General features: G+C 51.9%; 1 protein-coding gene across 1 annotated transcript in view; it reads left to right on the plus strand.

Moving 5' to 3' along the window:
• The first annotated feature begins 2,697 nt into the window (after window positions 1–2,697).
• GALNT16 (polypeptide N-acetylgalactosaminyltransferase 16) overlaps window positions 2,698–15,317 on the plus strand; it is a 74,251-nt gene continuing 61,631 nt past the window's right edge. Inside the window, exon 1 of the mRNA XM_081129566.1 lies at window positions 2,698–3,288. Within this exon, the coding sequence (XP_080985692.1) occupies window positions 3,112–3,288 (177 nt within the window). The 5' untranslated portion in view covers window positions 2,698–3,111. The remainder of the gene's footprint in view (window positions 3,289–15,317) is intronic.

Below are 15,317 nucleotides of genomic sequence, written 5' to 3' on the forward strand. Positions count from 1 at the left end.
AGCAGTGTTAAAAGAGAAGGAGACCATGCCCAAGAGCAATGCCTCAAGGGAGAACATGCCCAAGAAACTGAAGTCCAAAACAGCACGGTTGGAGGAACTTAGAGGTCATCTCTCCGCATCCCTCCTTTTACAGAAGAGAAAATAGAGGCCTAGAAGGGAAAATGAGGTCCAGGTCCCCGCATATAGAACTTCTGACCACCATGCGGACTTCCCAGTGGCCTCAGAAGCCCTGCACTAATGCCCAGACACTGGCATGGAAATGGACTGAAGCCCAGCCCCACCAGTCTTACCTGCTGTGGGACTCTCGGCAACTGAGAGCCGCACTGAGCCTCCAAGTCCGCCTGCGGGTTGTGGGTGTGTTAGAGATAGTGTGTGTGAGATGCCAGCACAGCAGCTGGCACCTGCTATATACTCAGTGAAATGTAGCTATTATTATCAAGCTTGTTGTTTTCGAAGTTCAACGAATGTTAGGCATTACTGTCTCTTAGGTGTCACTTTGATTCTATGGTTCTGCTGGAATCCATTCCTAGGACCAGAGAGGAAACAACGCTCACCATCATCTCTGAACATGGAAATCCACCTCAGGGATGCTGAGGCTCAGCTCTGCGCCTGTTTGGGATTAGACTCTGGAAGGAGGGCCATGGGCTGCAGCCGAGGTAGCAGCTGTTAGTTCCCATCTCTTCCAGTGTGCCTGTGGCTTGCGGCCCGTCACTCAAACTCTATGTCAAATTTCTGTGGTCAAATGAGCATGGTAATTACCTGTCCCCATTACCCCCACCCCCAGGGAAGCTTATTGTGTCCATCTAAGGAAGGGTTGGCTGTGAAGTCTAACACCATCCAGAGAGGCCACTGCTCCTGTGAGGTTTTCTGGTGGGGGTTGGGGGGAGAATGGGGAAGTCTTCGCTTTGGAAAGGAACTACCAAGGAGTGACAATTTGGTACAGATGTGTACCATCCTCACCACTGAGCCCTGGGGAATAAGGGGTGAGACTTGGAGAAATTCCAAATTCTCCCAAATTCCAGCTCCTCCTTCCCTCCCTATCCCCATAGAGTCCTCCTTCCGGTGCCCTCAGAAACCCAACCATCCTGATTTCAGTTTGGCACAGTCCAGCTTTATCCCCCATGCCTAGGGCTGAGTTTGGAGCCTTTCATTAGGGGTTAATGTGATGAGTTTGGATCCCACATCTCACCTGGTTGTCTCAAGACCAAAAGGTGACGAGACGTGTGTAGACCAGGCTGAGATGAGGGGAGCAGCCCATGGCAACCTGGCTGCCCTGAAAGCCTGTGTGGAAGTAGGGACACCAGGAGGGCAGCTCCCGTATACTTTCTTGTTTGGAGATGCCTGTGGGGCCTGATTCCTAAGAAGCAAGGTCTTCCTGGCCTCCTACAGAGGACATGACCACTGGGTCTGCCCCATGATTCTTCCATCTGTTACTTGTGTAGTTCAGTCCTGATGCTGGAGAAGTGGGGAAATGAGCGGTGATGATGGAAGTGGCTGGAGTAAGGCATGAGCTGTGCCCCTGCCATTTGCCTGATTCCCAAGGCTGCTTCATTTAGAAGGACCCTTTGTGGGCCTTCAGATCAGCCACTGTCCAGCAGCACCAGCAGGAAGCAAACTCCCTGGCATTCAAGGGCCTCCTGAGTCCAGACTCACCCAACCTTGCCAACCTCTACTTCCACCAAGACCTTCCCTGCATCCTGGACCCCAGCAGCGCCAGGCAGCTTTTTGCCTTGAACACATCAAGTACTTCCCTCCTCAGAACCTTTCCTCCGGCTACTCCAGCCAGTACCCTGCCCTGCCCTCCTCCTTCCCTGCCTCTTAAGAATTTATTCAAAGATTTATCCGCCTTCTGTGAGAAGCCTTCCTTAAACTTGCAATACATCTTCCTCTGCGATCCCCACTTGGTTTGTTTATTTAACATCTGTTCATTTACTGTCTGCCTGTGTGCCCTCCAGCCTGGGCTGGCCTTCTAGAATCAACTTCGCCCACCTTGTCTTCAGCCAGAGTGAAAATAGTTCACACGGGATTCTCAGTGCTGCCAGGGCTGGGGCAGAATCCCAATGATTTCCGCGTCTGTGTCTCTCACCACTGTTCTGTACTTTGTCTAAAGTGTCAAATGGAGAGATGGCTTCTAGACTGGGCTCTGACCACTAATGAATTAGTCGCATGGCCCTGGACGAATCTTCCAGTCTCTCTGGCCTCCCTTCTTCCTGGTGCAATGATGCTAATACCTCAGGGCTGTCCAGGGGACAGTGAGGCAGGCTGGAGAGAAGCATCGTGAAAGCTGGGAGCCCCAGGCCAATGGCAGATGTGGGGTGGCTGGACCCCTATTCTCCTTTCACTGGCCGTGAAGCAGCGTCGCGTCCCCTTTGCTCTCTTCGAATGTCAAGTGCACCAGCTTCCAATCCCTCCCCGGGGCGGGCTCTCGGGCGGCTGGGAATCTAGGCCCAGGAGTATTCCTGTGCAAACTTTGAGACTTTCCCCGCCCTACCGCCGGTTCCCAAGGACTCGCCAGCACACCTTAAACCCCGCGCCAAGGCGCGGTTCGAGCGCAGCCCGTATCCGCAGATCCGCGGCGCGGGCCCGGGCCGGGGTCGCGCATCTCCAGCCGGTGACTCAGGGCCGCTCGGCCCGGGGGTGGGTGGAGGGAGGCGGGACCGACCGAGGCCGCGCGGGGGCAGCCGCCGGGCGCTCCGTCCCCGAGTGTGGGCAGCCGAGACCGGCTCTGGCCTGTCGCCGTTCCGCCGCTGGCGTTTGCCTCGCCCGGCCTTCCTTTCGCTCCGCTTGGCGCCGGTCGCGCATCTCCAGCGGAGCGCAGCTGCCCCGAAAGCCGGCGGGGGCTGAGCGCCGAGCGGCTCTGCGCGCGAATGAATGGGCGCCGGGGGAACGCGCGCGCGCGCGGGGCTGAAGGGCATTAGGACCGTGAGGATCGCTCCGCGCGCCTGTCTCTCCCTATCACCCCCCCAACCCCCACCTCTCTCCTTTTTCTGCTCTGCAGGACTGAGCAGCAGGGTGCGAGCGAAAACAAACAGCTGGGGCTGCGAGCGCCCCCGCCCCGGCCCCTAGAGCTCGCCGGCCCGGGCCCTTACTCCGGGCGCCCTCCCGCCCACCATGAGGAAGATCCGCGCCAATGCCATCGCCATCCTGACTGTAGCATGGATCCTGGGCACTTTCTACTACTTATGGCAGGACAACCGAGCCCACGCAGCATCCTCGGGCGGCCGGGGCGCGCAGAGGGCCGGCGGGAGGCCGGAGCAGCTCCGTGAAGACCGCACCATCCCGCTCATTGTGAGTCCTCCCTGTGCGCCCGGGGAGCCGGCCGGGGAGCCGCGGCGCGCGTCCTAGCCCAGCGCGGCTGCGGAGGGCGAGGGGCCGGGCCGGGGGCTGCGTGCCCGCCGCGCCCTGCCGGCTTTGTATATGTTGGAGCATTCCTGCACGTTGTTATGGCAACCTCCGTTGGGCCGGCGAAGCCGGGGCGCGAGGATGGAGGGAGAGTGACAGCGGGTGGGGGTTGGGAGAAAGTGCTGCAAGTTTGGTGGGCCCGGCGTGCGCGCACGACTGGGAACGTGGCGGCTCCCCCGGCACTGCGCTGCGAGGCCGGGCCCGAGGGCTGCGGGCGCCGCGCCCGCCGGGGAGGCAGCTGGACCTCGCGCACGGCGAGCGGGCGGTGGGAACCGCTCGCGGCTGAGCGCGTAGGCGGTGAGCACCGCACCCCCTTTCCAACCCCCTGGGGGCCAAGGACGTGGGGGTGTGGGCGTTGGGAGAGGCACGGTCGTTACGGGCTGCTCCGGGCTTTGCGTCCCCCTCTTAGCCCGGGTCAACTTGAACCTGCTTCTTTGGCAGGGAGTACTCTCCACTAACACCCCCAGGTTCTCTGGGTCGGGGAAAGGTCTCGTCCGGTACTCTCCCCTCACCCCATCACGACAGGTGAGCGGGCAGTGTCTGCGCCCGGGCTCGGAGGTTCCCTTGCACGAGATCAGCCTCGAGAGGTCAAGGCGAGCGGGGAAACAAAGGCGGCCGAGCACGGCTGGGGCCTCGGCGGAGCTGCGAGGGCCCTGGGCGCTCCGGGGACCTGAGCTGTGGCGTGCGGAGTCCCCGCCGCCCTGCAGGGGGCGTGCCTGCCGCCGCCGGGGCGCGGGGTGGCGGCTCCGCGGCTGGGGCACCTGTTGAGGCCGGAGGCGCTGGGAGCCGCGGAGACCCGGAGGAGCGCGACGGCGGGCTTCGTTCTTCCGAGGGGGCGGGTGGTGGGCGAGAGCCTTGGGCCACCCTCGGGACCAGCTGCTGAGCAGATGCAGCCTGGCCCGACGGGGACCGGCAGGAGGAAGAGCAAAGTGTGGGGCCGAGGGTGGGGAGTGCAGCAGGGAGGCCATCTGACTTGAAGAGCTGCGGACCTGGGAGGGACGGGCGAGGCGCTCCTGGGGAGGTGCGGGGTCCGGAGGGCCGAGGCTCCTGTGGAGAATTCGAGGTGTCAGTGCAGAGGCAGCTGAGCTCCCAGAATATGGTCGTGGGGGGGATGTCGGTGTGGAATAGCTCTCACGTTCCCATCCGGCTCCAGGCTCTGTCTTGTTACCCACCCGAGAAGTAAAAATCCCCTGTGAAGGAACCGTATTTCCTGGCTTTGCCTGAGGAGCCCTTGGGGTTTGCTGGTTTTCCCCAGCCCCTCTCCCCCAACTCCCAAACCCCCTGTCTGGTTGAACTCTCTGGGGGTGAGCCTGGTTAGTGGAATGCCCCTTTCCCGGCTGAGGGTCCCTGTCACTAGGACACTGGTTCCAAAGCACTTGTGGATGTTTGGACAGAAAGGCTGATAGGAAAAGCCTCCTGTGTAAAGACCCCAGAGTGCTGGGATCTGGGTGGACTGACAGAATGGAGTGGAAGTAGCCAAACAAGTGGTGGCCCCAGGTCCTCGGGGAGCTTCCACACCTTTAGGCCATCCAAGCTGCCCCTTCTTACATCCTGAGAGGGCCAGCCCGGGTCTCAGGGTAGGTGGGCCCAGAGCTGCAGGGGTAGGGCAGGCTGGCCAGATGTTCTGTCCTCTGTGTGAGGTGATAGGAGGGGGGTCTGAGCTGAAGAGGAGGAGGAGGGGAGAGAGGAGGGAAAATGGAAGGGAAGAAAGCCCAGGGAAACCGCTGCTGAGAACCCCAGGCTGGGCCTCATCACATTTGCCTCTGCCTCAGAATCCTGACCTTGCTCTTGGACTTCTCCTGGGCTTCTCCCGGGGCCCTTGGAGATCAGCCCAGAAGGCTGCTCAGCCGGAGAGCCCCAGGATGGTGTGGGGGACACCGCTTGAGGCATGCAGCACTCATGTCGAGGGGTGGAATTGGAGGTCATGGGGCGGGGGAGTTCAGTGAACTCTCTCTTGCCCTGTCCTGGATCCCATGGTGTTTTACTTGCTGCAGATTAGAAAAGGGCTGTGAACTGGAAGCCAAGTTTAAAGTGTGAAGGAGCCAGGTAGTGGAGGTGCAGGAAGAGAGGGAGAGAGGAAGTTCCTGGGGAGTGAGTGGCAGAGCCTTCTTTGGCCATGTAGGGGCATAGCCAGCTCCCTGCCTGTTCTTAAGCCCTAGCCCGTGTGTCTGTTCCATAGTCTTTGGTCCCCAGGCACACACTGCCTTTGTCTCATATCTCTGTCTTCTGAAGTATTTCACTTCAGTGGCATTCTCAGTCATCTGCTCTGTCTCCTCATTGAATGCAAGCTATCACGCAGGGACTGTGCAGGAAGCTTCTTGCATCCCCACAGTGATGCACACAGCAAGACTTAAGTACTGGTTAGATGATTGAAGTAAGATTTCCGCCCACCTCCGGAGCAGTCAGTGCTCCTAGCTTCATACCCCTCTCATATTTCATTCATTCCCAGCTCCAACCTTACTTGTCAAATTAGGGAGGGAGGGGAATGCATATTCAGCCTTTCTAGGACTTGAACCCTTTGTTCAACTTAAAAGAGGCAGGTGCAGCTGAGGATTGGCTTTCTCTCTGAAATTGTGGTTAACCTCTCACTGGTCTTGCCATTCCCAAACACGGCTCTCTTTAGTTGGGCCAGGACACTGCCCGGGGATCTTTAGATTCTTAGAGAATGACGTGGCCATCCCTGCGGACAGAGAATGAGAGAATTCAGACAGCCGTCATCATCACGCCCCTGGGGAATCAGAGAGCTAAGCTGGGAAAGGGAGGGTCTGCAGAGCGCAGGCCAGGAGGCAGCTCTGCCTTCACAATGTCTGGCCTACTCGAAACCAGCCAAGTTCCTTCTGGATCTCAGAGGCCCTTGTTTGGCATTGTGGGGTGTCAATATGGCAACCATAAGGCCCAGATCTCTCACGGAGCTCCTGATTTTTAATATTCTGTCCTGCTGTCAGCCCATGTGTCACAAATTTTGGTGTGAAAAATTGGTCACGGACTCTGTAAAACTAAAGGGAGATTCTGACTGCATCCCTCAGTGGCTTCTTAAGCTGTGGCAGGGTTTGTGATTTTTTTCATGCAGTTCTTTGTGGGCAAGGCAGTGGGCTTGGGGACATCCACTTGAATCCACATTGATGCCCACTGGCACCGGACGGCAGCGAAAGCAGGAGGTGAAGTAGGCACGGCTGGCCTTCAGTCTTCAGGTCTCACAGTCAGGAAGAGCACTTGTGATGGGTTTGGGACCCAGGTTTTCCAGGTGTCACACGGAATTTCACTTTACAGACATATTTTTAAAAGACTGTCTATTGTGGGTATTTTCAGGATAGGTGTACTCATTTGCAACATCTCCTATTTGGAACCAGGGAAGTTTTGGGCAAGAGTTTTTCTAAACTGGAGTTCTTATCCTACAATTGGGATACTGCTGAGTGAATGTGGACAAAATACTTAACACCTCTGGACCTTGGTTATTTTATGTGTTAAATTTGGGTTAAGCCCTGGCCGGTGTGGCTCAGTTGGTCCCGTGCACTGAAAGGTCTCAGGTTCAATTCCCAACTTGCAGGTTTGATCCCTGGTGGGGGGGGGGGGTGCATGCAGGAGGCAGCGGATTGATGTTTCCCTTTCACATCAATGTTTCTCTCTCCCTCTCCCTTCCTCTTTCTCTAAAAATCAATTTTAAAATCTTTTAAATAAATAAATAAATTTTGGTTATATGACTTCTGAGATTTGTTGATCTTTAAATAAGCTTATTCAGTTCTAGAAGTGACTAAATAGCCTTACAGGAGTTCTCCCGAAGGGTACTGTGAGGTTCATGGCTGGTGAAGAGACACGCCCCTGTCGGGAGAAGGCCTCGCAGGTATCCCCCCCTTACGTAGTGGAAAAGAACACAGGTGATGGCTTTCCGGCGCTGTTCTCTGAGAGTAGAGACTTCAATGAGATCTGTCTGGGTTTATATTTTATTTATAATGTGTGCATTTCGGAACTGTGGGAATATGATTTGCTTAAATGACAGAAAATGATTTTATATTTAATTTATCTAGGTGCTGCAAACAGGAAAGAGTGGGGAGGGAGAAGCACAAACACCCACAATTCTTTTTGCCACATGTTCAGATAGAAAGAGCCTAATTTCTTGTCATTGGGGTCCCATCCTGGGTCATGTTGAGACCTACTCATGGGCCTTAGGGACAGCACAGAGGCACCAAGACTGGTAAGGGCCCTGACAGCCTGAGTGTCACCTCGCTGAGAGGCCTGAAGCCCAAGGGCACGGGATTAGTTGTAGGGTGCTGCTCATTCTGGTCCCTTATTTCTGTGCCTTAAGAGCCGTTACCCTTGGCTGCTCCCAGGGCTTGGGGCCTGGCTTTCTTTTCTGATGGTTGTTGTTGGCTCTGTGAGCCGAGCTCTGGAAGTGCCATTTAAGTCCACGTGGAGGGGCACTGATAGGCAAGGCTGGGCCGAATTCTCTGGGGGACTGTCTTGCCTTAATGGAGGAAAGCACCCTGGGGTTAGAGGTGAGCCTGGAGCGGAGCAATTCATTACAGTGAGAAGATTGAAGATTTATCCCCATCTGCTTCCTGAGACCCAAAACACCTTCCTGGTGAACAGCAGGGCAAAGACACAGGGAAGCTAAACAGACAGGTAACCCAAGACTTCTGGAAAAGAGCAGGGGGCAGAGCTTTCAAACTTGAGTCAATGATAGTTATGCTTGGGCAGTAATTCAGTTCACCAAATCGGATGCCGTGCTTGGTTAGGTTATACATGGTGTACAGCCTGCTCTGGAAACAGTTTCTTTTCTCTTTTTTTAAAAAAATGTATTTTATTGATTTCAGAGAGAAAAAGGGAGAGAGAGAGAGAAACATCAAGGATGAGAGTCATTGATCGGCTGCCTCCTGCACGCCCCCTACTGGGGATCAAGCCCACAACCTGGGCATGTGCACTGATGGGGACTCTTGGTGACCTCTTGGTTCATGGGTCCATCCTCAAACCATTGAACCATGCCGGCCGGGCTGGAAATAGTTTCAAGTGGCTTAATCTCTCTCTGAGCACTTGTGGTCTTTGCTCTGCACGCACCCAGCCTCGGTAACCGCTGTTACCTCCGTATTAGATTCATGGTGGCTGATTGATTAGATGCTGTGTTAGGTCTTTTACAAGCGTTGAATCCCTTCAACAACTTACAGGGAAGGTGCCGTTTATCCGTTCCAGTTAACATATGCGTAAAGTGAGGCTTAGAGAGATTCAGTGACTCAGCCGTGACCTGGCAACTAGTGGGTGCCTCTGAAACCCAGCATTTCTGCCTCTGAAGGCTGTGCATGCGTCTTGTTTCCCCTGAGACATCTTCAGGGCAAGATCCAAGTCTGATGCATCAGCACGTCTTTCCTGGAGCACCTAGAGCAGCCCCTGCTTTGTATTCACTCCATAAACTTTTGTTAGGGGAAAAAAATGCAAAACCATATAGAACAAAATGTTAGCAGTGGTAAAGTAGGATTATGGGTAATTCCCCTTCCATCTTTTGGCTTTTCCCAACATTCTCTGTAAGCACCTATTAATATTATAATGATGAAGCCAATGAAGATAATTATTTTAAAAACTATTTGAAGACCAGCTGGCTGGTGTGGCTCCGTGATTGAGCGTCGACCCATGCACCAAGAGGTCGCTGGTTTGATTCCAGGCCAGGGCACATGCCCAGGTTGCTAGGGGGCATGTAAGAGGCAGCCAATCATAGTTAATGTTTCTCTTTCACCCATTGATGTTTCTATCTCTCCGTCTCCCTTTCTCTCTCTCTAAAAATCAATAAAAGCATATTTTAAAAAGACGATTTGAAGACTGTATAAAATCATTCTTGATTCCTCAGTTAAAGTGTACACGTCTTAAACATATCCTCACATTTCTGAGTCCCCCATCAGTGCTCAGCATTTAGCCAACAGAAAAGCAGGAGACTTACTTGAATTATCCTGTAGGGTTCCAAGGAGCAGGACTGAGGCCAGCGGGTAAAAGTTGCAGGGCAAAAGATTTCTTTCCATCAGAAGGAAAACTTCCTCACTGAACCGTCCATCCTTGAACGGTCCAGAGGTCAACCAGGTTTCTCTTCACACTCCCTGTCATGGGTCAGTGCTTCCTTTCCAACAGCGGTGGGAGTTCGAGAAAAAAGGCTCCTTGTCCTGTCTCCTGAGATGTCAAGCGGCTCTGTAACAGAGTTTGAAATAGGGTCCAATTACTACACCGCAAGAGACCTGGCACCCTGGGGTGCAGGGCTGGCCGGGGGAGGAGGGTGACTGAAAGAAACCAGTAACTGCCGCTGGGCTGTCCCCTCCCTGTTTCTTTGGAGCTGCCAAGCAGGAAAGGAAGCACTGGTCTCGAGCATCTTTCCTGCTCCTGGGCACAGAGGCCCACAAAGGTTTTCCTGCCCCACCGAGGTCCCTTGAGTCCCACATTCCCATATTCCACTTCTTTTATTTCTCTCGTCTAACCTGGGGGAGTTTACAAGTAGCCTGTCCCACCTTCCAGGGCCCTGCCCGTACCTGAGCTGTGTGTTTATGGAGGAAAATAAAATGAAGTAGCCAAAGGGGACGGGAAGATGGGAGAAAGATGGCCGAGAAAGGGCTCTCTGATAAGATAGTGTTTGAGCTGTGGCTTCATGGGAAGAGCGAGCCAAACAGGCATGTAAGGAGAGCGCGTCCCGGGTAGCCAAAGCCCAGGGCACCATCTCTGCGGGGTGTTTGCTCGGTGTGCTTGTCTGGGACAGCGTAAGCAAGGGTACAAGGGGCCCCGATGGAAGGCCTCACCGGCTATGGTAAAGATGGACTCAGAAACATGCCTCTGAGTCATAGGAAGTGATAAATCACTTTCAGTGTACGGGCTTGGACATCAGGGAACTATGTCACTCAGTTCAGAACATTTTATGGCAGTGTGGTCAAAAGTGTTGGTTCTTACACAGGTAAACCTAAGTTCTTTGAAAAATGATCTATAGCTGGAACACTTCATTTCTTTATAATGTGAGATCAATGAGGTACGTGTGTGTGTGTGTGTGTGTGTGTGTGTGTGTGTGTGTGTGTGTGTGAAGCTGGTGAGGGGGCATGGAGGGTGCTGGTGCCTGAAGAGATTTAAAAGACAAAAGTTAATGGCACTCTTGTTGAGATATTGGAGTCGGCACGGATGGAGAGGGCTCTGTCCCCACAGGGTGAGTGTCGTGTGGGATGGAGAAGTCCTCTGTACGGTGGCACCTGATCAAGCCACCCTCTTTCTCGTCTGCTTCGTCACGTCCTCTTCAGGTGCATTTGGGACTCTGGAAAGGATGCTTTCTGGCAGTGCGGTAACTTGGACCTTTCCCTTTCCTGCCTCAGGCTCCCCTTTTGCACAAGCAGACCCTTGAAGGCTGAAGTGTCCACGCCTCCCCTCAGACATTGAGGTGGGCACCTGTACCTGGGTGGGCACCCAGGCCTGGCAGGATCAAGGACCCTACACAGCTTTTTTCAGGCAGATGGTGGATGAAGGGGCTGCTTTCAGATGATGGCTCTGCCCGGGCCTGTCTGAAGCCGTGCCCATGGACGTTCTAGTGGCTTCCCCAGTACCCTGGTCACTGGTATGATATGGCTTCATGCGTCCCGGCAAGCTGTGGACACTGTTTTAGTGGTTCAGGTCACACACACTCAATTCCAGACTTCTGTCAGTCATGCCCTTTTAGATGTGCTTCTCAGAGTTCAGATTTTCATCCCTTAATCTTCTCACAGCAGCTCTGGTTTTTAGCTTCCTTAAATGAACTGTTGGGGACATTTCAAGGTCTTTGATTTCCAGAGAATCTGGCCTTGGGGTGCCACAGCCAGAGGAGACCCATGTTGCCTTCCAAAGTTGCCTGGTCAGTTCCAGGAAGGTTAGCTTCTGGTGTCTTACATGTCTGTGACCAGATTCTTTGCTTGGAAGCCGTCTTTCCCCCACTGTGAAATCCCTCACTGGGTTTGGCAGGAGTGTGGGAGGCTGGAACATTACCTCAGAGTTTGAGGTAGAGCCCAGCCAGAGGCTCAGGGAGAAAGAACATGTGAGCGATGCATGATGTCTGCTGTGGTCAGGAAGGTGTCAGGACAGCCACAGCCCTGACATAGTTCACCAACCCAAGAGACCAGAGGAAGATAGGGAACAAAGGGACAGAGCATACATACTGCAGGGACCAGGGACGGTGATAGAGGACCTTTTGGAGCCGAAAGCCAAAAGGGATTTGCCAGGTAGAGAGCAGAGGCTGCCCAGGCTGATGTTTTAGTAGTCTTGGTGCCATCTTGGGGGCATGAAATGGCAAAGGCTTCCTTCCCAAACACCAAAAGGAAATGGCTCCTCTTGGATGCACCCCAAGGTTGCCAACCCTGTTTTTTGTTTTTGTTTTGCATAGCAGAGAAGGTAGAATCACCTAGACAGCTCTTCAAGTCAAGCAGGGGCTTGGAGCTGGGCCTTGGAGCCAGGTGGGGGTGGACTAGCCTGAGAACTGCAGAGCTTGGAGCCTGAGAGATCTGAAAGCCAGTGTTGGTGCAAAGCTGTGGGTAAGCCAAGCAGAGATGGCAAGAAAGGGCCTGGTCAGAGAGTGAAACTGATTGTGAGGCGACAGGCCTGACAGGAGTGTTCAGAGGAGCCAGGCCATCGTTTCCCTGAGCACAGTCCCAGGGACTCTGATGGGAGGCTAGTGTCTGGCCATGGGTAGGGAGAGCCCTGTGTGGTCCAGACCTGCGGTGGCCCATACATTAGCCACCATCCACATGTGCCTATTGAGCTCTTGAACTGTGGCTGATGCAATAGGAGAAACTGAATTTTAAATTTTATTTAATTTTAATTGTTTTAATTTAAATGCAGGCACTCATTTCAGTTATTGGAAAACTTTTAGGAGTGTTTAGAAGAACTTCCATATGTGGAATCTATGTTTTCAACTGTAAATTTTATGACCTCTCAAAACAGATTATTTTTGGTGAAGATTTAGTATCTAAATTGAAATTACCTATAAATATAAAGTACACACTAGATTTCAAAGACTTAGTACCAAAAAAAATGAAAATACCTCTGATTTTTAAAATAATATTGATTGTGTGCTGAAATGATAATATTTAAACATATTGGGCTAAATAAAATGTCTTATTAAAATTAACATTACCTGTTTCTTTTTACTTTTTTAATATGGCTAGTAGGAAAATTTTAAGTATATATGTGGCTTGCATTGTATTTCCATTGGATGGCCCTAGTCCTTGCATGTGTTCATGAGCCCCCTCTCAAGTGCTCAGAGGTTGTCAGTGGAAGGTTATATACAGAGAATGTGGCTGTGTTCCTGGCTTACCTTGACTTTAGCGTAACTCTTCCTGGTCCACCTGCTGCTGAGTTCCCAGTTTACCACCATCTATGGACATGGGACACCTCTCAGCATGGGCCCTTGTCCTCCCATCATTACAACCCAGGCCAATGTTTTTCGTAGTGTCTTCTCTTTTTAAAATCCCTTCTAAGCTCGCCTGGCCGGTGTGGCTCAGCAGTTGAACATGGACCTACGATCCAGGAGATCTCGGTTCGATTCCCAGTCAGGACACATGCCTGGGGTTGCGGGCTTGATCCCCAGTAGGGGGCGTGCAGGAGGCAGCCGATCAATGACTCTCTCATCATCGATGTTTCTCTCTCTCTCCCTCTCCCTTCCTCTCTCTGAAATCAATAAAGATATATATATATTTTGAAAATCACTTCTAAGCCCTGGCTGTGATGACAGTGGGTTTTGGAGGAGGGGTAAGAGCAGTAGAGGCAGGGAGCTTTTCACTCGCTTGGAAAAGAGAGAGATTAGTTCCAGTTTATTGCTTTTGGTTTTCATCTTTGTCCGGTTAGAGCCAGAATGACAAATAGGCCTCAGCTCTACTGCCAACTCAGAACCTGTGGAAGGGGCAGTCAGGAGCACAGTGGTGAGAAGGCTTCTGAAGCTGCATCCAGACGGAGTGGGAAAGAGGCGATTGATTAGCCATGTCTGTAAAGGGCATGGAAGGGGACTGTAGAACACGTGCTTTGTATTAGCGGATCCTGCATTGATAAAGTCGTCTTCTTTGAGTGATTTTGCCCCACCTGATATGTTTTAAGACGTTGGCCAAGTTGAAGAAGCAGAAATGAGGCTTGCATTGAATCAGCAGATGAGCAGAGGGGAAATTGGCCATCTCCATAGATTGGAACCCTAACTAACAAGATGTGACAAGAGCTTTAAAACATCGTGTAAACTTTTTGTAACATATTTTACTTACTTGGTGGAGATGAGTTGGCTCTGGTCTGGGACCAGCAGAGGAGGTGGTTAGAGCTGAAACCCAAGAAGGTTGGGAACCTGGAGGATCTGGGGGAAGAGAAGAGGGTTGGCTATTTTCCTGTCTTTCCTTCTTCTTCCTCCCTTAAAATCAGTCTCTGTGAATTTGAGAACATATCCTGCATCTTGGTGCTACATTTCTGGTTATGGCTTTGTTCAAGGATGCAGCATGAGATAGTGGTTATGGGCACAGAGGCTGGAGTCAGAGTGTCAGGGTTCCTGCTCCAGCTCTGCTACTTCCTAGCAAGTTATTTATGCATTCCGTACCTCAGTTTTCTTACCTGTGAAATGGGGATACTAGTAGTTCACATTTCAGATGGTTGCTATGAAGCTTAAATGAATCAATTTACATAAAGTATTTAGAATAGTGCCTAGCACCTAGTAAGTGCTATACTAGCATTAGTATACAAGTTAGTAATAACAATACAACTTGTCATCATTTGTTAATATATATTATTTATTTAATGCTGCATAACAGATCACCCTAAAATTTAATGGATTAAAACAACAATAATCATTTATTCTCTCTCATTGTGTCTGTGGGTCAGGTATTTGGGAGTGGCTTGGCTGGGTGGTCCTGGCTCAGGGTTTTCAGTGAGGTTGCAGCCAGATGTCAGACTGTAGTCATGGAAAGGGTTGAAGGTGGCCGTTGAAGGACTACAGGTTTGAGAAGAGACAGAAGAAGAGCGTAGGCAGAGCCCTTTTTGATTGCCTGGTGTGTCCCAGGAGCCTGCCACTTGTGTTTCATCTACTTTTCCTTGAAACTATCACAGCTGGCTTGTGACCTGAGTATTACTACCCCCACTTTACAGATAAGGGGCCTGACCGAGGGAGGGCAGGTTACCTGCCAACAGAGCCAGGGGTTCAACAAGGATTGCCTGGCATCAAAGTCTGCAGAGATGCCAACTTCTCAGGATGCCCACAACCTGATGGCATGGCTTTCGAGGGAAAACAGACTCTGTGAAGGATCTTAATTTCCTTATTTTCTGAATTCAGGATGGAAAACCTTAAAAGGCCAAGAAGTATTCATAAGTTAGACAGGGCAGTGGAATGGGGACCAGAGCTGGGGGGAAGAGCCAGGGGCTGGAGTGGGATTTGGAGGGTTTATGGATTAGTAGGATGTGGTCTGGACAGAGTCCCTGCAGTTGGTTTAGGATCTCCAAATTAGCAGAGCCTCTGAGGTCAGGGGAAGCCTTGTTGTTAGCTGAGCTCTAAGGAGTTTCATGCAAAGGATTCAGGCCACCCACCTGGGCTGGAATACCTTGCAGTTGTAAAATAAATGAACTGAGTCAATATATATCAGCATGAATGGAGCCTAAAAACATGATGTTAGAAGGGGGAAAAACCAGATTGCAGACAAGTTAGTATAATAAATTTATGCAAATTAGAATAATACAAAACAGTTCTGCCTCTTGCTCCTGGAGATGTGTATGTGTATATGTATATGTGTATATATGTTATACACACACACACATATCTCAAAGTGTAACAATGGACCAAAGAAGATGCATAGCACACCTAGGACAGTGAGTGTTGCTGGAGAGAAATCGGGGAGGGGACTAAACCAGGGAGTTTGACTTTATTTGTAACATCTATTTTATTTCAGTTGTTTTCTTAAAGGAGAGAGGCTTGAAGC

Source organism: Miniopterus schreibersii, assembly GCF_964146895.1.
Source record: "Miniopterus schreibersii genome assembly, chromosome: 1".
Lineage (NCBI taxonomy): Eukaryota > Metazoa > Chordata > Mammalia > Chiroptera > Miniopteridae > Miniopterus > Miniopterus schreibersii.